General features: G+C 37.1%; 1 protein-coding gene across 1 annotated transcript in view; it reads left to right on the top strand.

Moving 5' to 3' along the window:
* Positions 1-23,111, top strand: part of LOC136865943 (luciferin 4-monooxygenase) — a 181,575-nt gene that overhangs the window by 119,689 nt on the left and 38,775 nt on the right. Inside the window, exons 3-4 of the mRNA XM_067142503.2 lie at positions 5,377-5,680; positions 10,601-10,772. Coding sequence (XP_066998604.2) covers positions 5,377-5,680; positions 10,601-10,772 — 476 coding nt within the window. The remainder of the gene's footprint in view (positions 1-5,376; positions 5,681-10,600; positions 10,773-23,111) is intronic.

The following is a 23,111-nucleotide window of genomic DNA, read 5'->3' as shown; positions in this document are numbered from 1 at the left end:
CTAAATAAGTATTACAATATACCTATGACAGCAATGACATTTACAGTAAGCTACAAAACTTGAAAACTAGAAAAACGGCTGGAATTGATAAGGTTTCGGGGGATATACTAAAGGCAATGGGTTGGGATATAGTACCATATCAGAAGCACTTATTTGATTATTGTTTGCATGAGGGAGCTGTACCAAATGAATGGTGAGTTGCTATAGTAGCCCCTGTGTATATAGGAAAGGGTTATAGGCATAAAGTTGAATATTACAGGCCATTCAGTTTGACATGCATTGCATGTAAGCTTTGGGAAAGCATTCCTTCTGATTATATTAGACATGCTTGCGAATTAATAACTGGTTCAATAGAAGACAGTTTGCGTTTAGGAAAGGTTATTCCACTGAAACCCAACTTGTAGGATTCCAGCAAGATATAGCAGATATCCTGGATTCAGGAGGTCAGTTGGACTGTATTGCGATTGACTTATCTAAGGCATTTGATAGGGTAGATCATGGGAGACTACTGGCTAAAATGAGTGCAACTGGACTTGACAAAAAAGTGACTGAATGGGTGGCTCAGTTTCTAGAAAATAGAACTCAGAGAATTAGAGTAGGTGAAGCTTTATCTGTCCCTGTAAAAATTAAGAGGCAAATTCCTCAAGGCAGTATTATTGGACGTTTATGTTTTCTTATATATATCAATGATATGTGTAAAGAAGTGGAATCAGAGATAAGGCTTTTCGCAGATGATGTTATTCTGTACAGAGTAATAAATAAGTTACAAGATTGTGAGCAACTGAAAAATGACCTCGATAATGTTGTGAGATGGATAGTAGGCAATGGTATGACGATAAACGGGGATAAAAGTCAGGTTGTGAGTTTCACAAATAGGACAAGTCCTCTCAGTTTTAATTACTGCGTTGATGGGGTGGAAGTTCCCTTTGGGGGTCATGGTAAATACCTAGGTATAAATATAAGGAAAGATCTTCATTGGGGTAATCACATAAATATGATTGTAAATAAAGTGTACAGATCTCTGCACATGGTTATGAGAGTATTTAGGGGTTGTAGTAAGGTTGTAAAGGAGAGAGCATATTTGTCTCTGGTGAGACCTCAACTTGAGTATGGTTCCAATGTATGGGACCCTTACCAGGATTACTTGATTCAGGAACTGGAAAAAATCCAAAGAAAAGCAGCTCGATTTGTTCTGGGCGATTTCCGACAAAAGAGTAGCGTTACAAAAATGTTGCAAAGTTTGGGCTTGGAAGACTTGGGAGAAAGGAGACGAGCTACTCGAGTGAGTGGTATGTAATACCAATATAAATGGTCCGTTATTGGACATTATAAATTTTCCAGCTAACTCATTCCTGGTTGCCAGCGTTTCGCCCCCGTGTGCTAGGCTGGGCTCATCAGTTGGTACCTAACACACCCACCACGATGCATGGCTAGTGCATACCGTGGAGGCCACTGCGTAGGCTAATTGTAGCCACCGGCAGTGCCAATGCACTACGAGACACTCTGTCTCACTACTAAAAATTGATGCCTGCTTGGCCATCAGATGATACAGAAGTTGATTTATAAAAAATATATAAAATTTATAATATCCAATAACGGACCATTTATGTTGGTATTATAAATTTACTCATTCGGAACAAATATTACAGATTCCCTATGGGAATCAACTTCTGTATCATCTGGTGGCCAAGCAGGCATCAATTTTTAGTAGTGAGACAGAGTGTCTCGTAGTGCATTGGCACTGCCGGTGGCTACAATTAGCCTACGCAGTGGCCTCCACGGTATGCACTAGCCATGCGTCTTGGTGGGTGTGCTAGGTACCAACTGATGAGCCCAGCCTAGCACATGGGGCGAAATGCTGGCAACCAGGAATGATTGAAATAATAACATTAAGTTATTTATTAGACCACCTAATCAATACAAAATCGTCTTGGATGATTTACATAAATTTGTTAGCTAATAGTGGTACATGTTTCGCCTTCCCTGAAGGCATCATCAGCCACAGTCTTAACCTTAAATTAAAAATAAGCGTCTAAATAACATGTAGTAATGAAATGAATATTAAAATCTTGAAGAGATTTGAAGTAAAATAACATTAAAAATAACAATGATGGTTTGAAAATACAATGTGATGAGATACAATAGTGGAAGTATTAACAAAATTAACATTAGAAGGCTGCTAAAATAAGTACAATGGATAAAACAACAGATTGTTATACAACAAGTAGTAAGATTGCATAAAAGTAAAGTTGATAGTCTGGCGGTTATAATTAGACGATGGCGAAAATTTTTATATAATCAAAGTAAAGAAGAGAGAATAAAAGTCAAAGTTGGTCGAGAGATCCGAAGTTAATCATGATCTTGAAGATAAAAGACGAAAGTCAGATGCATATGGTGAAGTTGTAGAACACGTTGAGGATATGAAGTTGCTGAATAGAAGTTGAAGAACAGTTTCAAATAGGATCACTGTGGACCATCTCAAAATTTGAAGTGATGTTCAAATGTTGTAAATTGTGAGTTTGTAGATATTCCAGTTGAAAAAGCATATAAAAGTGGAATCTGTAAATGGAAGCAAGAAACGTAGAGTTAATTGTGTGAAAAGATATTTGAAAAATATTGAAGTAGAATCGTATGCACTTACCATTTGACGGTGACAAAGATAGCTTGTAATATTATGAGTTAGAAGTATTTGCAACAGTAGACTTCTTGCTACGTGTGTTATAACTGAAGTTTTGTGCTGGAGGGGGATCTGTTTGCGTTGACGTAACTATTGGAGGGGGGCTGCTATTGGTGGGAGGGAAGATCATGATTAACTTCGGATCTCTCGACCAACTTCGACTTTTATTCTCTCTTCTTTACTTTGATTATATAAAATTTTTCGCCATCGTCTAATTATAACCGCCAGACTATCAACTTTACTTTTATGCAATCTTACTACTTGTTGTATAACAATCTGTTGTTTTATCCATTGTACTTATTTTAGCAGCCTTCTAATGTTAATTTTGTTAATACTTCCACTATTGTATCTCATCACATTGTATTTTCAAACCATCATTGTTATTTTTAATGTTATTTTACTTCAAATCTCTTCAAGATTTTAATATTCATTTCATTACTACATGTTATTTAGACGCTTATTTTTAAATTTAAGGTTAAGACTATGGCTGATGATGCCTTCAGGGAAGGCGAAACAAATTTATGTAAATCATCCAAGACGATTTTGTATTGATTAGGTGGTCTAATAAATAACTTAATGTTATTATTTCAATCAAATATCATCAATACGGACCAAAATGATATTTATTACATGTAAATAAAACCAGGAATGAGTTAGCTGGAAAATTTATAATGTCCAATAACGGACCATTTATATTGGTATTATAAATTTACTCATTCGGAACAAATATTACAGATTCCCTATGGGAATCAACTTCTGTATTAAGTGGTATGTTCCGAGCTGTCAGTGGAGAGATGGCATGGGAGGACATCAGTAGACGAATAAGTTTGGATGGTGTCTTTAAAAGTAGGAAAGATCACAATATGAAGATAAAGTTGGAATTCAAGAGGACAAATTGGGGCAAATATTCATTTATAGGAAGGGGAGTTAGGGATTGGAATGACTTACCAAGGGAGTTGTTCAATAAATTTCCAATTTCTTTGCAATCATTTAAGAAAAGGCTAGGAAAACAACAGATAGGGAATCTGCCACCTGGGCGACTGCCCTAAATGCAGATCAGTAGTGATTGATTGATTGATTGATTGATTGATTGATTGATTGATTGATTGATTGATTGATTGATTGATTGATTGATTGATTGATTGATTGATTGATTGATTGATTGATTGATTGATTGATTGATTGATTGATTGATTGATTGATTGATTGATTGATTGATTGATTGATTGATTGATTGATTGATTGATTGAATGAAAAGAAATAGGGAAACTTAATTTCTGGATGGTCTACTTACTAACATATGACCCAAGATGAGACTAACGTAATTTATTTAAAAGTTCTAAATTTCTCTCTTTTATTTCTACTGTTCCACCTACTTTTCTCTGTAATAGTGGGTTTAAAAATACTAGGAATAATTTACTCTACTCTTGCCTTTCATCATTCTTTATCCTGTGAATGACTGTGTGAGGTGTGGCTTTTTGGTTGCTCAGTTTCTATTTCAGAATTGTAGAATTATATCCCAATACAGTCAATAGCATTGAAAGGTGCTCTAATAAAACGTATGAAATACTTTCACTGGCATGAAAAACCTTCGCATCCGGAGCCAAATTTTACAGACTAAACTAGCAGGTTTGAATCATAAGTACAGAAGGTGAGATGAGAACTGAAATGGAGGTTTTTTTAAGAAATAGAGTAAGGAGCCTCATAAAGGGAAATGTTATTCTAACAAGACCCTGCTGCTAGTTCTTGGATTAAAGAGCACAAAGGTTTATCTTGTAGCGAATGGTGTGAGGCACTTTAAATGCCACCAAATGCAGCGTACCTGGTAGGTGATGGGACAAAAACCACTTTAGGCACTACCCAAGAAAGTTTGAAATTCTTGCCCATGTCCTGGCAGCCTGCCCTCATGGGAAATTTCTGAGAAATTCATGCTACCATGCCAACAGGTTGCTAATAGCCAATGCTCTGCAAGTGCATGGTGTAGCAACAGGAGGCAATAACTGGTGGATTGATATTCTGGCCTTCAAGCCTGGTTCTTTGGAGGGATATATAATAACCGCAACCATCTGATTTGAATCCCGCAAAATTCCGACTGAAAATATGAACAAGGAAAAGAAAGGGATATACAAAGTCATGATCTCATTCTGCAGTGAAAAGTACCACCTCTAAACCATTAATATAATCAGACGTCTGATCGGAGCAAGAGGAACAATTCCACACTTTATTTGTTGATTTTTGCAAGACATTTTAGTTGTAGGAGGATCTGATATCAGACATTGTTCTGTCAGTAATAAAGGGCCCATGTAGCATCTTCAGGAAGAATGCATATGTCCCATAAAAAAATCTCCTTTGGCCTCAACCTTCAATTACTGCATATATTGTACTGCGCTCTGTCTTTGCACCAACTAGCTTTCTGTAAGCAAGAAGAAGTAGTAATAACAACAATCATTATCATAGTAGTAGTAGTATTAGTAGTAATACCAGTAGTAGTAGTAGTTGTTGTTGTTGTACAATTGCACAAAATGTATTAACATAAACCCTATCTATCTCTGTAATCAGGGCCAAAGTTGGTTGGTTTCAGGTGAGATACCCTTGATGAACTTTTTAGTGTTACATCCTTTTTCTGTAAGTTCATTAATTTTTCTGTTGAACAGCATGTTCCTAGAAACTTAAATTAACAAATTTCTTCCTGTTTACAGGAGTAATGACAGCCTTGCTGAAAATCTACCAGCCAAAATACATTTTCTGTGATCCCAACTTTGCTACTGCTGTAGAACAAGTTATACCTCATTTGGATTCTCACCCAGAACTCTTACAGTTTGGAAGATGGTCAGCCTGGGATGAATTTATTCAAAGACGATCTAGTCCTAATTATAATCCTATGGAAATTCCTAGTTTCTGGGAAAGAGAGGCAATCATCATGTGTTCAAGTGGCACAACAGGCTTCCCCAAAGGAGTGATCCTCACACACAAAAGCATTCTAGCACAAATGATCGTTGCTATGTAAGTACCTTACATTATACTACACTAGCTGATGAACCAGTTGGTAACAGGTTGGTTATTATATGTTTGTAGCTGTTACTGTGTTGATGGTGTGAAAGTATGTCATGCAGATTACTTTGAGCACCTAGGTGTTAATACGAGGGCCATCCAGAAATTTAAAAAAACATAATTTCATGAAAAACTTTATTGGCACCCGATACAGCAATGTTGAAGCTATTTTTCAACATAATCACCACCAGAATTGAGACACTTGTCGTATCGTGAGATGAACTTTTGTATGCCCGTGTTGTACAAGTCTGCTGCCTGGGAATGGAACCAGCATGTGGCATTCATCTTCAGCTTTATGTGCATGTGAAAATTCTGACAGGGGAGCAGGAATTTCCTGAGGTGTAAAAAAAAAAAGCTCAGGACTGTATGATAGATGATCAAACACCTCCCAGCCAAACTCTAGCAGAACAGTTGCTGAGCGCCGAGTTTATGTGGGTGAACATTGCTATGGATCAGCACAACACTGCACTGAGCATTCACTCCTTTTGTTTATAAAGTCCCATCACAATTTCCGTAGAAACTTTGTCACAAACAGAACCTATCAATGAATATTCAAGATAAATTTACTTATTATAATTAAGCGGTCTGCCTATTCAATACAGTATATAATTTATTATATCTAGTACATGTTTCGTCCCCTAAGGAAGATCATCAGCTAAAAATAAATTAACATTAATATATCAGAAATAAATATTAAAATTGGAAAGACACCTTAAAATTTTTTACATTTAAAATAAGATCTTCGAAATTTTGTTAAAATTGTAAGTCATAAGACAGACAAAACAGTTAAATTGTCTATATTTCTCTTGTTGATGTTCTTGGAAAATACCAGTTTTGCTTATAAAATCTTAAAATATCATTTGTTGCAAATAGCACACTTGATTTGTATCTCTTGGTGAAAGAGTTGTTGAAACTTAATAAGCATTCCTTAGATGGTATAATAAAATTTAAATGCTACAGAATTTAAAGCCAGATCGGGGTCATCATGGTAAAGTTCTGTGTGGTAATGGATATAATTTTATCTGAAATAAAATGAAAAAATTAAAAAATAATATAAGTGTAAGTAACGTGAAATGGAAGATGAAATAAATATAATGTAATGTAATAAAATCGTATTACTTACTCCTTATTATTGGCCCCGATGTGCGGAGAAGGACTCACTTCTACCGAGGTAAGTGTGCATCTGCTTTAAAACAAGTACTGGTAGTTGCTACGCTGAGCGGGGAGTGTGGAGGGGAAGTAGGAGAGTGTGTCATAAGGTGAACAACCCGAGTGTCACCGAGCGTGTGACGTGTTAGAGTCTGATGTTTCTTCCTAACTTTCACTTTTAATAGTTCTTCATATAAAATGTTATACTTCTCAGAAAGCTCACTGATATTATTTGTTGGATTGTTTCTCTGGTCCAGATAAATGTAGATTTCCTCATATATGTTTAATAAATGGCCTTTATTTACGGTTTTCAGTATTTTAAGGTCATTATCTATGTTTGTAAACATGTTATGCACATGACCGAATTCAATCTTTAAAGATCTGCGAAAACTATACTCTTCTTCTTCTTCCTCCTCTTGTTTAATAACCGCATAGGATCACTTTAATCAGTCCATCGTTCAGGTCTCTTTGAAGGGATTGTTTGGGCTTTGCGGTCCTCCCAGTACTTCTTCAGATGCTCCAATCTTTGTAACCTTTCATCAGTTGAAAATGTGCGTGTTGTTGGTTTGTTTCACCTAAGGGTAAAGTGGAGGTTTGTATTCTTGAGTTTTGTATTCATATTTATCTTATTTGTGGTGTCTTCTGTTGTAAGGCCTATTTCCTACAGGCCCTCTCTTATTTCTCAGATCCATTTACATTCTGTTGTGGTATTTTTTGAGACAAGATTGTGTTGTACTAGTTGTTTCACAAGTCTTGAATCTTGCATCCTCATGATATGTCCAAAGAATTGCAGTCTCCTCTTATGCATAGTATCTGTAATGGGTTCTAGCTCTTTGTACACGACTTTGTAAGGTATTATCTGCCACTGTCCATCTTTCTGGTATTTTTTGTTGATGCAGGTTCTTCCAATCTTCCTTTCAGTTTTCTGAAGTCTGTCAGTCTTTGATTGTTATTCAGGTGAAAAAGTGTTTCTGCTGCATATGTAGCTTCCGGTTTTATAACTGTGTGTAGTGTTTTATTTTTGCATATTGATAAACATTTCTTTTTTGTAGATGTCCCATGTTAATTTTTGTTTTTAGCTAATCTACTTGTTCTTGTTTGGATTGAGATTCTTTTCATTTAGGTTATGAAACTATGGTCTATAAAATAATTTTTAATTTAGAAACACAAAAAACTGTACCGGTACAGTGATTATGATTTTTTTACTAGAGACCATAGATTTTAACTCAATATGCATGTATGTTACTATGATAATATTCTGACTAGAATTCATAGACAGGATTAGACATATCAGTAATATTTAGTATTTTTTAAATTAAGTATAATTAACCTTGTTCTTAATGTTGGTATTTTGATGGCTGAAGAAGTCTTTTAACAAAGATGAAACATTCCTCATAAAAGAACCATTTGATACAATGATCTCCCAGAAATGAGATTTTGAAAATGCATAACAAGTTTATTTGTCAGTCTGGTGTAATTTGCTGAAAAACAAGAGATGTTACCTTATAGATTAAATTAAAACAGCAGATGGATTATGGCTTAGAAATTCAGAAGAACATGGGAGTTGATGTATGATACAGGAGATTAGGCAACTCTACCTTGGGGCAAGGTGCCTTTCCAGAAGCTGAAGTCTTGTTTCTACATTTCCTCACACCCTAATGAGGATACGGAAATGACACCAAGAAGCTTAACCATTTTATACTGGTTATCTGTAACTTACTTTTGAGATTGAATATCTGATTACGTGATTCATCTGACACAGTACTTTGCTTCTTACCAAAAGTAATGAGTTATAAACAGTTCTATGCTTTACTTGATGCCGGCAGTATGGTATCATCTGTATAAAGAAACACTGTAGCTTTCATACTGACATTTAAATAATTTATTATGGCAAAATCAGAAATGGACCAAGTACAGATCCTTGGGGGGCACCATATTTTAATTGAAGCTACCATCTTAAATTCTACAGTGAGATAAGTATGATTTTATGACTTGTAGTTCATTGCCAGAGATCAGACATTATTTTGATAATTATATAATATTTTGGACACAGTCAAAATGTCTTACTGGAGTTGCACAATGCAACTTAAAAGTCCCTTCTTCAAAATTATTTATTGTACTTATCACAATATCATCCAGGAAAACACCTTAATGGTCGATCTACCCTTTATGAATCCATGTTGAGATTTTCACAAAATATTATCCACAAAAAGAGAATGAATTTCATAGACCTGAGTATGAATTACATATACAAAGACCTTTAATATGATCAGAATTACTGCCACTGAATAGTGGACAGCACTGCATAAGTATGGAAACTTTTTTAAACGTTGAAGTAACCATAGAAATTTCAAGTTTTTCAGGAAAGTTGTCTGCTTTAAGACAGCCAATAGTACATTTAGTTAGAGTATTAGTAAGAATCCCTTCTTCAAAATTGTTTTAGATCAAGAGACCTGTATGAATACTGGTACTTAAAATGATCTCATAAGATGCCACTTCTTATTTACTTACAGTCTGACTCATTGGCTGAATGGTCAGCGTACTGGCCTTCGGTTCAGAGGGTCCCGGGTTCGATTCACAACCGAGTAGGGGATTTTAACCTTAATTGGTTTATTCCAATGGCTCGGGGGCTGGGTGTGTGTGGCGTATTCAACATTAGAAATCATCCTAGGTAGGGCCCTCATTTTCACAGATATGCAGGTCCATAAATAGGCTGTCTACTAGAAAAAGACCTGCACCAGGCCTCTCCAGAGGCCATAAGCCATTATTTATTATTATTATTATTATTATTAATCGATACGGCCACCTGTGGGCCACGTTTACACAATCTTCCTTCTGTCACGCAGACTGATACCCTTCTCTTTACACTCTCGCCAAAGATTCTTGAGTCTTTGACTTCTTCTTGCTCGTTCTTCCATCGAGATGTTCCGTGGCTTCGCATATTGCTCTTCAGACGCATCCCTCAATCCCGCAACCTTCTTCCTAAATGATGTCCTTTCTTTTATATCCTCCTCCTTGATACCTATTTCTGCCAAGTCATTGTGCACGTGTGTAAGCCATCCCGGTTGTTTTTTCCACCTTTCCTGCAGAAGAAGTATCCTATTGGTCAATCTCTCAGGGTTCATTCTTTTGATATGTCCATAAAACGTCAGTCTCCTTTTTCTCATCACAGTCGTGATTCTTTCTACTGTCTTGTAGAGCTCCAAATTCGATCTTAACCGGAATGTGTTTGGGTCACTCGTCGACTTTCTAGGGCCTAAGATTTTTCGCAAGAATCTTCTTTCTCTTTTTTCAAGGACTGGGTCAGCCATCCTCGTCAAGGTTTCTGCTCCATAAAGGCACTCTGTTCTAACCACTGTGCAGTAATGTTTTAACTTGGCCTGAATTGAGAGAGACTTGGACTTATAGGTGTCATGACATAGTCTGAATGCCAGCTCCATCCTTCTCACCCTCTCCTTTAATCCCTCCTTTTCATCTCCATTGGGGGTGAGTATTTCTCCCAGGTATTTAAATTTTTGCACACGCTGGATATCCCCATACAATGTAACAAGTCTGTCCGTGTCGCCTTTTTTTATAGAATCCATGAATGCCATGATTATTATTATTATTATTATTATTATTATTATTATTATTATTATTATTATTATTATTATTATTATTATTATTATTATTATTATTATTATTATTATTATTTACTTACAAATGTTAATGTATACTTGTCAGTGGCCCTCATGTAGAGCTGATGAGAAGTGATGACACTGTGCTACAACTGTCACCTATCTTCTGGATCTCTGGCCTTTTCCAACAGCTGTTACCATTGGTGAGCGGTGCTACAGTAGTCATCTTGTCATCATTTTCGGCAGATAAAATTTTGAAAACTATCCAAGAGTACAAGGTAAGTTTTTGGAGTCAGTTTGTCCTCATTTTCTCCAGTTCAATATTTTAAATTGATACCTTGTGTGTCAGTTTTTTGTGTTTCTCATGCAAGCATATTAATCTGAGAATCCTTGTTATTGTGCTCCATGCCTTCTTCCTTATATCCTCTCACTTCACTACTTGACGTCACCTATGTGGGCAGTAGCGGCGATTGGGAAATAGAAGTGGTGGGGGAGGGCAAAAAATGTACAGACAATATAAAGTACCTGGGTTTGTAGGATATAGCGACCGGGGGTGCAGAGAGGCGTGTTGTATACATCAAAGCACAAACTAAGCTACAAAATTGTAAGTTTTTATGGTCTCTGAGCAAAGTTTAGACTGATGAATGCATGTGGCAAGCGGGTGAATCATACCTGAGTGTCCAAGACCTTAGCAAAATAATATAGCCATGCTACCCTTCCTCACAGCACATGCAAAATCTCCACTACTTGCTGCAGCACTATACAAATAACTTTTAATAATTAAAGAAAATGTAGCAAAGAATTAGCTGATAAGAAAACAGGGCTTGTACAAATTGCTACTTTTTAATAATTCCTATAATTCCTAGTTTCAACTGACTAAAATGGAATAAAAATATAATGTTTTCTCCACAAATGGGGGTTGGGTGACTGCCACCCCCTAATTCCCACTACTGTATGTGGGGTGTTTCAAGAAGTTCCTAATCACCCCCTCATTAAGCTTTGTGTGACATCAGCTTGCTTTGTCGACCAGGCTCTCTTGCTCTGGCAAGTGAGTTGTCTTCTCTCGATCACTGTCATGGAGGGATAGTGAGTTTAAAGTACATTTGTATTCATAGAGAATTCTTTCCTCTTTGAAATTGTCAACTTCAACCAGCTTGGAGGGAATAGGGATAAGTTAGGTAAAATCAAATATGTATTTTATAAGGGGTCCTCCAAAATTTCCCCAGTCTACTGGAAAGTTTGATGTAGGCCTATTTATGACGATTTACATTGCAAACTGAAGTCACTAGCTGATCAATATCCACTAGAATTGATGTCTGTAGAATCATACAATATATAAATCAATCATACAAATTGTAATAAACATTTAATTTATACATTTCAGTTAGCAGTCTATAGTGACCTGGACAGGAGGTGGATAGTATACCTTTTCTTTTGTTACTCAGATATGCAGATAAGATATTATTATCGGATTAAACATGGTTTGAAGCAAGAATGTCCCTCAGAGAAACAAAATAATGATACACAGGATGTACATTTAGATCACGTGCCATCCCTGAGGAGTATGTTTATTGGATAAATTTGCTCTAACAGTGCCGTCTGATGCCCTCTTGGAATTTCACTGCCATTCCCCATTTGGGTTAGTGTCCACCAGGGATTGGCCCTGTCACCGCTTCTCTTCATTTTGTGTATGGACGCAGTCACCTCTTATATGCAGTCACCACCCCCATGGTCACTCCTGAACGCTGACGATGTCCTACTTGCTGCTGAGGAGCGACAACAGTTTCAAGAGCAGGTTAAGAAGTGGAACGAAAAACTAAGAACACATGGACTTTGACTCAATACTAAGAAAAATAAGTACATGGAGTGCGGTCTGCAGACAAATAGAACCAGTCAGATAGATGGCCAAGATGTCAATAAAGTAGAACAGTTTAGTATTTTGGTTCTTTGGTCAATGATGAGTGTGACACTATTTCAGATGTCTGTGCACGAGTAAATGAGGCCTGGATGAAGTGGCAGCAAACTACTGGTGTTCTCTGCAATCATCAGATACCAATCCAGCTCTGAACGCTGGCCAGCAACAGTCAAGCATGAACCAGCACTTCATGTCATGGAGATGCACATGCTTCAATGGTCAGTTGGACTGTCCCGGCTAGATCGTGTCACTACCTTAGAAATCCAGGATATCATGGGAGTTGTCCCGATCGCCGACAAGATGCGCGAGACCTGACTTTGGTGGTATGGCCACGTAATGCACAGAGAAGGTTCATCTATTGTGCAGAGGGCACTTCGCATCACGCCATCTGGAAATAGGCCACGTGGTCGGCCCAAGAAACGGTGGCTTGATCGCCTTCAAGAAGACATATTACAAGTTGTCCATTTCATGACCGTATCGATGAGTATAATCAAAAAGACATGCTCTGTGTTTCATAGAACTAAGTGGAGATCAGCTTGCAAAACAGTGGACCCTGCTCCACTGCAGGACAAACTCTAAGAAGATGATGATGATGATGACTATGTATCTACTCTGACGTTTACAGTAAACACTTGGGTAATGAGGCAGAGAGCCACGACCTGGATGCAGGTAAGTGAAATGAAATTTCTGAGAAGCAGGATAAGATTGACAAGAATGTATAAGATGAGAAATGAGAAGGTTACAGATATAGTGAAAGAAGAGTCACTACAGAACAGGATACACGTAGATGGTATGGATACATGAAGAGAATGACAGAGGAAAGAATACCGAGGAGGATGCAGGAAATGGAGATAACAGGAAAACGACTGAGGGAAAGACCAAGAGACAAGTGGAAAAACGGAGTGGAAGAGTGTGTACAGAGAAGAGGGGAGGACTGGGCAAAAGTGACGAGGGAAAATGGGTGAGAAGACAAAAGGAGATGGAGAGGCTTATGTCCCAAATGGACCTGGCCAACAGCTGGAAACTGCATATGATGATCTGATTAACAAATACTCATATTTAAATCCTTTACTGCAACTGTATTATATTAATAATAACTGTATGACCTCAACTATCATGAGCAAATGTTTCAATTTGATAACATCTGGTTGCTTGCTCGCCTATTTCAACGTTTCATTTTTAACTAGGCCTACAAGACAGCAGAGTAAAGTGAATCTCTCTTGGGCATGTGTGGCTGAGATAGTAATGAATTTTATTGGGTAAACACCAAATCTGTCAGCAGAGATCTTTTACATGCTGACATCGTACGACATGAAGTGTCGAGTGGATTTTTTTCGCCCTTCAAAAATCCAACTATCTTTGCTGGGTTTGAACCCACTCCAGATATCGGCACTACCACTGATCCACAGAGAGAGCTACTATAATAATAATAATAATAATAATAATAATAATAATAATAATAATAATAATAATAATAATAATAATAATAATAATAATAATAATTTGGCAGTGCTCACTCAATAGTAATTTTTATTTTTTTATCACACCTCCATAAATCTTGTACAATACTACCAGTACTTTAAAGATAAATATTCAGAAATTGTGAAATTTAGGAAAAATATCAACTCAGCATATGATGCCAGACCTGCCCCAAGATATATTTCTAAATATGTAGTTGCCTGGGTAAGATATGTAATCATGTGAGATGTAGTTTTTTCAAAGGTTTAAAATACTGTTTTGACTTTAAATTCTTTTATTTTGATGTAACTGCTTACTAATGCTCTTTATGTTCTCATCTAATATTCAATTTGTTCCTGTTTCATTGCATAGTTTGGGGCTAGCTCATGTGAAGAGGGAATATTTATTCCAATTTGATAGTGTTATCATGAAAATTAAGGGGAATTTGTATGAGTGATAAAGATTTTAGAATCATCAGCAACCTGCATTGGCTCCAAACTGCTTCTCCACATATCCAAGGAGATGAGAGAAAGGAGATGATATAGCGAGTAGTCCGGCAGTGGTGTATTCTGTCACCGCTAATATTCAATATCTATTCAGAGAGAATTTTCAAGCAGGAAATGGAAGATCTTGCCACAGGCATTATTAGTACTGTATTGATTTAACTTCATTGTGTCAGAAACATAACATATAACACCAAAGAAATTAAAATATAACATGAAATATATCCAAAAATTGGTATTACAGGCACATTATCAAATCTAGATACTAGGTAATACCACTATTAGAGAAATTTTTATTTCTATGCTATTTTTAATTATTAGTGATTGGTATCATCGAAGCCCTCCCACAGGTCTTGCATGGCCGACTGGATCCCTCGCTGCACTCCTTATACCGGCCTTGACAATTGCTTATGAAGCACAGCATAAAGCTGTAATTGGAAAGTTTCACCGTAATGCCGCTGGAGCACCGGCCTCCTACCCACTGACAAAAAGCTGTATACCGCAAATTGCCGCATTGCCAGTTTTATTTATATGGTTTTGCTGTCGTAAATGTTGGCAATGTGTTCGCAAATAGGTGCTTGTTGGCTTGATATTGAGATCTGATAGTTACGCGCTAGTGAGTTTATTTTTTTATTGTGTAGTGTTGTGATTATATTTTTTAAATTGTGTTTACAAATCTTGGAATTTGTGACATTCTTGTGCACCTTTTCGTACTTCGAGCAGAAATTTTATGCAAACAAGAAAAAAATTATTTCTCGCTGTAACTTCGTCCTAAACAAGAATTTTTATTTATGCGCTAATTCATTTTCTTTTAATGGTGTGGATTTTTGCTTTTCTTTAACTGTGTTTGGAAATATATGAATATGTATTGCTGTGTGCCATTTTTGTATTTCGAACAGGAAAAAAAAGAGCAAAGGGACATTATCGTTTCACAAATTCTTTGCAGACCAGGACAAAACTATGGAGTAGCTAAAAGCAGTTAGCACTCTCATCTTAGTTTTCCATTTCTATTTTGGGTATTTACCTTTGTTCTTTCTTTCTTTCTTTCTTTCTTTCTTTCTTTCTTACTCTATTTACCCCTCCAGGGTTGGCTTTTCTCTCGGACTCAGTGAGGGATCCCACCTCTACCACCTCAAGGGTAGTGTCCTGGAGCGTGAGAATGAGGGTCGGGGATACAATTGGGAAGGATGACCAGTACCTCGCCCAGGCAGCCACAACTGCTATGCTGAACAAGGGCCTTTTGTTGGGGATGGGAAGATTGGAAGGCATGGACAAGGAAGGGGGAAGGAAGCAGCCGTGGCCTTTAGTTACCATCCCGCCATTTGCTTGGAGGAGAAGTGGGAAACTATGGAAAACCACTTTGAGGATGTTTGAGGTGGGAACTGATTCTCCCCTGCCCTCTACTCAGTTGACCACCCAAGGCTGAGTGGACATCATTCCAGCCCTCCAACCACTTTTGAAATTTTGTGGCAGGACCAGGAATCGAACCCGGGCCTCCGGGAGTGGCAGCTAATTACGCTAATCAGGTATTTTTACCCATGAATTTTCTTTCATAGAATAATACTTTAGGTGGTGTCGTATTTGCCATATGACAGCAACACAACACATTTTTATCCAAGATAACCTGAACTTTAACATTTAAACATTGACAAGTAAGAATCACTACTTCTATGACGGTAAGGCCAACATATGAAGTGTTGTTACCTGACCTAGATGTTAGGCCCCTTTAGACAACAAGCATCATCATCATCATCGAGCAGAGAACAGTTTCAATTTATTTACTCAAAATACTTTTCTCTCAATGATTTTTCAAAATTCTTCTTCTTTTTTCGTTATTTGTTTTATGCCGCACTGACACAGATAGGTCTTATGACGCCGGTGGAATGGGTAAGAGTTAGCAGTGGGAAGGAACCAGCCGTGGCCTTAATTAAGGTACAGCCTGATGTGAAAATGGGAAATCAAGGAAAACCATCTTCAGGGCTGCCAACAGTGGGGTTCGAACCCACTATTTCCCGGATGCAAGCTCACAGTTCACAGCTGCATGATGCACAGCCAACTTGTTCCGCCCTACTGCATTTCAAGTAAAAATTATTGTCTGAATTTAGCACGGCCAACTTGCCCGGTATTTAATATTCTAGTGAAAGGTATGAATGAAATGTAATCTGAAGCTATACATATTAAAATTAAAATTTAAACATGTTTGAGTCAAAATATTTTTGTTATGCATACAATGAATATGGAAAAAGTTAAGACTTTTATGTTTTGTCCAGCCCCCTTCCTGAGAGCAGCACTTGAAGAATTTTAAAACTCTAATTGAACAATGACTCTTAATCTCAATATTAACATCAGAAGACAAAAGTATTGTGGTAAGTTCTGCTATGTATCTAAATGCCATGATAATAAAAACGATTACTATTATTCCTCACAGTTAAGGAACGTCAGTTGGACTACTCCATCCTCCGCAGTTTCATTTCACGACGTTATTTTGGCACATATCAATGAAAGAAGCCTTTAGGATTAATCATTTTAACAATATTAGTAAATGTAACATACTCCTTTATCCCCTAAATTAAGATACATCGGTAATCAAAATCAATATCAGAACTACAGCTGGACTACTCGATCTCCCCGCAGTTTCATCTCACGACATCAGTTTGGCAAAGATCAATGAAAGTAACCTTTAGGATTAATCAATGTAACATTCTCCATAACTCTAAATTATGATAAATCGGCAATCAAAGTCAATATTTTCAGTATTTTCCATGAAATGAAAGGGCGTATGGCTTTTAGTGCCAGGAGCGTCCGAGGACAAGTTTGGCTTGCCAGATGCAGGTCTTTTTTTAATTTTTACTCCCGTAGGCGATCTGCGCGTGGTGATGAGGATGAAATGATGATGAAGACGACACATACACCCAGCCCCCGTGCCAGCGAAATGAACCAATTAAGGTTAAAATTCCAGACCCTGCCGGGAATCGAGCCAGGGACCACTGTGACCAAAGGCCAACACGCTAACCATTTAGCCATGGAGCTGGAGAGTATTTTCCATAATGAAGTATGCATTTCTACCGCAAATAGGTGCCACGTGTCGAGCTCTGTAACTCTTCCGATTACAGTGCCTGGACTGAAATAATAACAGTAAGTTATTTATTAGACCACCTAATCAATACAAAATCTAGTCTTGGATGATTTACATAAATTTGTTAACTAATAGTGGTACCTGTTTCGCCTTCCCTGAAGGCATCATCAGCCATAGTCTTAACCTAAAATTAAAAATAAGTGTCTAAATAACATGTAATAATGAAATGAATTTTAAAATCTTGAAGAGATTTGAAGTAAAATAACATTAAAAATAACAATTATGGTTTAAAAAATACAATGTGATGAGATATAATAGTGGAAGTATTAACAAAATTAACATTAGAAGGCTGCTAAAATAAGTGCAATGGATAAAACAACAGATTGTTATAGAACAAGTACCGGTAGTAAGATTGCATAAAAATAAAGTTGATAGTCTGGCGGTTATAATTAGATGATGGCGAAAAATCGTATATAATCAAAGTAAAGAAGAGAGAATAAAAGTCAAAGGTTAGTCGAAAGATCCGAAGTTAATCATGATCTTGAAGATAAAAGACGAAAGTCAGAGGCATATGGTGAAGTTGTAGAACACGTTGAGGATATGAAGTTGTAGAATAGAAGTTGAAGAACAGTTTCAAATAGGATCTCTATGGACCATCTCAAAATTTGAAGTAATGCTCAAATGTTGCAAATTGTGAGCTTGTAGATATTCTAGTTGAAAAGGCATATAATAGTGGAATCTGTAAAAGGAAGCAAGAAACGTAGAGTTAATTGTGTGAAAAGATATTTGAAAATATTGAAGTAGAATCATGTGCACTTACCATTTGACGGTGACAAAGACAGATTTGAGCATTACTTCAGATTTTGAGATGGTCCATAGTGATCCTATTTGAAACTGTTCTTCAACTTCTATTCTACAACTTCATATCCTCAACGTGTTCTACAACTTCACCATATGCCTCTGACTTTCGTCTTTTATCTTCAAGATCATGATTAACTTCGGATCTCTCGACTAACCTTTGACTTTTATTCTCTCTTCTTTACTTTGATTATATACGATTTTTCGCCATCGTTTAATTATAACCACCAGACTATCAACTTTATTTTTATGCAATCTTACTACTTGTTCTATAACAATCTGTTGTTTTATCCATTGCACTTATTTTAGCAGCCTTCTAATGTTAATTTTGTTAATACTTTCACTATTATATCTCATCACATTGTATTTTTTAAACCATCATTGTTATTTTTAATGTTATTTTACTTCAAATCTCTTCAAGATTTTAAAATTCATTTCATTATTACATGTTATTTAGACACTTATTTTTAATTTAAGTTTAAGACTATGGCTGATGATGCCTTCAGGGAAGGCGAAACACTATTAGTTAACATATTTATGTAAATCATCCAAGACGATTTTGTATTGATTAGGTGGTCTAATAAATAACTTACTGTTATTATTTCAATCAAATATCATCAATACGGTGCAAAAATGATATTTATTACATGTAATACAGTGCCTGGACCCGATTGTCAAGGCCGGTAAGGAGCTAGCTAGAGCGACGCATCAAGTCAGCCGTGGGTCTTGTTTTGGAAAATAAAACAGAAGACAGTCATGATTGTAGTTGTGCCAATTTACTATGATGGAAGTTTATTTTATTAAAATAATGTTAGAAAATATTCCTACAGGTATGTAAATTCTTTCTTTATAGTTTAAACTCGCCGTAATATTTATATCAAGTACGTAACATTTCCGGTGAGCATGACAGGACACAGCTTACGATGGAGGAGCTTAATAAATGTAATAAGGAAAGATCGCAAATATGCAGATTACACATGCTCATGGCGAGTAGGTCTGAAGCAGTTGTACATACGGAAGAAATGTTGACATACTTCCGTATTTTAGAAGATAAGGCAATGCGAGTATTATCTTTAGATGAGAAAGTTCAAGCACTCAGTATTGTTGAAAGAACAACAGAAGAAAAAGAAGACGCCAAAGAATTCGACACGGCAGACTCATACCGGGAGAAGTGGGTACGGTCTAAGGTTAGATTCGAAAATGAATTTCAAGTGAATTTATCTGTTGGCGGTGATACCACTGCGAGTAAGATCAAGACTACCAAGAAAAGGAACTTCAACTTGCCCAAGCTGCAGCTTAAACAGTTCGCTGGGGATATAAAGAACTGGATTGGGTTTTGGAGACAGTTTAAAAAAAATAAACGACGATAGTGGTATTGACCCGGAGGACAAATTTCAATATCTTTTGCAGGTTACTGTTCCAGGTTCCATGGCCAGTGAGCTGGTTGAGAGTTTCCCTCCATTGGGAGCAAACTATCAAAAGGCAATAGATCATCTAAAATTCAGGTATACACAAGAACCTCGTTTATCCGGCCCTCGTTAATCCGGATCTCTGGTTTATCCGGATTGAAAATAATAAAGTTATTTTTACCTGTACAGTATTTCTTTTATGGGGTTGATTCTTCTTGAATGTCTTTTCCGCCAAGGATAGTTAAGGACAGGAATTGGAAGTAAGTCGGCCACGGTCTATCAAAGGTACCGTCTCGACATTCACTTGGAATTGAGAATGGGAAACCGTAGACTCTTCTGAATTCCTTGGCACATTTGCACATATTCCCAGATGCTTGGACGTAGATGTGAACGACGTAAATGACTGGTTGAAAAATTACTGTAATTCAGGCTACGGTATAATGGCAGGTAATGACGAGAGTGATGGTGAATTCAAACATAAAACCGCCGCTCCATCAGAAGAAACAATGACTCATGGAGATGCAACAATGCAGCTGGACAAACTGATGGCCTATTTAGACCCAGACTGAAAACACACTGGCAGAACTGATGTCAGTAAAACGTCTTCGTGATTGTGCTGCGCGCAAACGCTATACAAATGTAAACCAGAAAAAATTCACATATTGTTTTAGTGCATAAAACAGTCATAAATGTAAGAGACGAGTTCTTATATTTTTTTGTACATCTGAAAAAAGGTATTACTGTATAACTTATGTTAATATATAATATATACTGTATTTGTTTTTTGGTTTTTCCGGATTTTCGATAATCCGGATCAGTTTCAGTCCCAGTTAAATCCAGATAAAGGAGGAGGTTGTGCACGGTACCAAGGAAGAATTACTCATAGAAATATATGTCCAAGAACTTCTAAATCTGGTTCTACTTCAAGCTACTGAAGATAGTAGGCTTAGTATTGGGAGCATCTATGATAAATTAGAACCACAACTGAGAACTTTTGAATCTTTACAGGTTAGTTGTGATAAGTAGACCTATGCAGCAATGCTGTATCCTCTAGTTGAGTCTGCATTGCCAGAAGAGGTTATGAAGGCATGGGAGAGAGTTCGTATATCTCATATATCAGACAAAAATCCTGACCATCACCTAAGCAAGTTGTTACTGTTTCTAAAACAGAAAATGAAGGCTGATGACCTAGATGTTAGGCCCTTTAAACAACAAACACGGCAAGAGCGAAGAACGTTTGTCGCTTGCTTGCTTTAGTTTTATTGTGGGAAGGTAGGGCATGCCATCTAAGCTAGGTAAAGAAGAGACACTTCCCACTGCTACTGCTTTGTTTACGTACAAGGGAGGGTCAGAAAACTGAAACTATTTGTGTCTAGTGTGGTAAGAGTTCCCATAGATCTTCTGATTGTTTTAATGTGAGGAATCTCAAGAATGGAGAAAAGAAAGATATTTTAAAGAAGAGGGGTGCTTGCTTTAGGGAAGGGTCATAACTCAAGTAAATGTAAATTATTTGTTAAGTGTATGATTTGCTTAAAAAGGAAGCATTGAATTATTTTATGTCCTAATTTAGTAACTAAGAATGAGGAGAGAGAAAATTCAAAGGGAAAGGATAATCAAAACACTGAGACTTTTTCTGCCCATCAAAACACAGAGACATTCAATCAATCAATCAATACTGATCTGCATTGAGGGCAGTCGCTCAGGTGGCAGATTCCCTATCTGTTGCTTTCCTAGCCTTTTTCTAAATGATTTCAAAGAAATTGGAAATTTATTGAACGTCTCCCTTGGTAACTCCCCTTCCTATAAATGAATATGTGCCCCAGTTTGTCCTCTTGAATTCCAATTCCTCTTGAATTACAAACTCTTGTTAGGAAAGTTTCAAGTGGTGAAGGACCTACCAAGCTTGCACGAATTTTGTTAGATTCTGGGTCACAAATGTCTTACATAATCAAAGAAGGGGCTAGGAAGATTAGGACTCAAAAAATTGGGACATAAAGTGATGTCTTATTGTCTGTTTGGGGGTGTATGTATGTTCAGTCCGTCAGCGCTAACGCTGGTGGGATCTTCAACAGCTCTGCCATCAGCTGTCATAGATGGCCTAGACATCACTGAAGAGGCATACTAGAGAAATGAGGAGTGAGGTAGTTTCCCGTTGCTTTCCTCACCGAGCCAAAGTAGTAGTAGTTGTTGTTGTTGTTATTACATATCAGTCTGCCAAGCCCACTGAAGTGCATACACCAACCGACCCTATGAGCAACATTTTCACACCATTCATAGCAGAGACTGGCTGCATAAGGAATGGCATTACTAGCATCACTCATACCTCTGTCATTTTCATATTGTTAAAGCCAAGGATAAGACAGAGACAGATCTATGAAAGTAACAAAATTGCTCTAGGCTATACCAGAAGACATAGTGCACTGTAAACACTAGGTCCTGCCAGCAAAGGCATGTTTGGGGGTGTGGAGGCTAGCAACGAGAACCTTAATGTTTATGATGTAACACTGCAAGGGCTAAAAGGGGATTTCAAACGCACAGCCTTGGTACTTGTTAAGAATAAAATATGTGGTTATGTAGGGTACCAATGTTAGAAATTCAACATGTTTATCCTGCTCTTGCAATTAGAAACATTCAGTTAACAGATGTTGGGGTCAATGTTCCAGAGGTACGATAACATTTGTTGCTTGTAGCAGATGATTTGGAGAAGCTGCTGACAGGAGTTCTGGTTAAGTAGGATGAAAATATGTATGCACTGGAAACCAGATTAGGTTGGACAGTTATGGGTCAATGAGAGCTCTCTAAGGGCAATCAGTCACTAGTCAGTCTCACATGTGGTAAGGCTCTGGATATATCAGACTTGTGGAAGTTAGCAGCCATTGGCATGAAGGACCCTGCACTTAAAGAAAGAGATGGAAGAGGAAGTCATAAAGAACTTCAATGAAACTGTAAGGGTGAACGAAGAAGGCAGATATGAAGTTAGTCTCCCCTGGAAGGATGGTCATTCAGAATTGTTGGATAACAGGAAGTTAACTGAGAAGAGGTTGAAATCAGTCACTAGAAGACTGATAAACTTGGGCAAGCTTAAAGGACTATGATGATGTGCTTCGGGAATGGATAGAATATGGAATTGTGGAGACTGCAAAGGAGAATCATGAAATGACAGGCCACTATTTACCACACAGTGCAGTAATTAAGGAATCAAGTTTAACTATACTAAAATTAGGCCTGTGTTTATTGTCAATGTTTTTCTTTTCAGTTCTTTATTTATACAGCTGAAGAGGACCACTAAGTGGTCGAAACATGTCCTGTAAGTTTTAATTTTATTCAATTTTGCCTGAGGCATTAATAAAGTATCGATTAGGTGGTTATTTATACTTACTTCCTCAACAAAAGACAGA

The sequence above is a fragment of the Anabrus simplex genome, chromosome 3, assembly GCF_040414725.1.
Source record: "Anabrus simplex isolate iqAnaSimp1 chromosome 3, ASM4041472v1, whole genome shotgun sequence".
Classification (NCBI taxonomy): Eukaryota; Metazoa; Arthropoda; class Insecta; order Orthoptera; family Tettigoniidae; genus Anabrus; species Anabrus simplex.
This window is presented reverse-complemented; position numbering and strand designations above follow the sequence as displayed.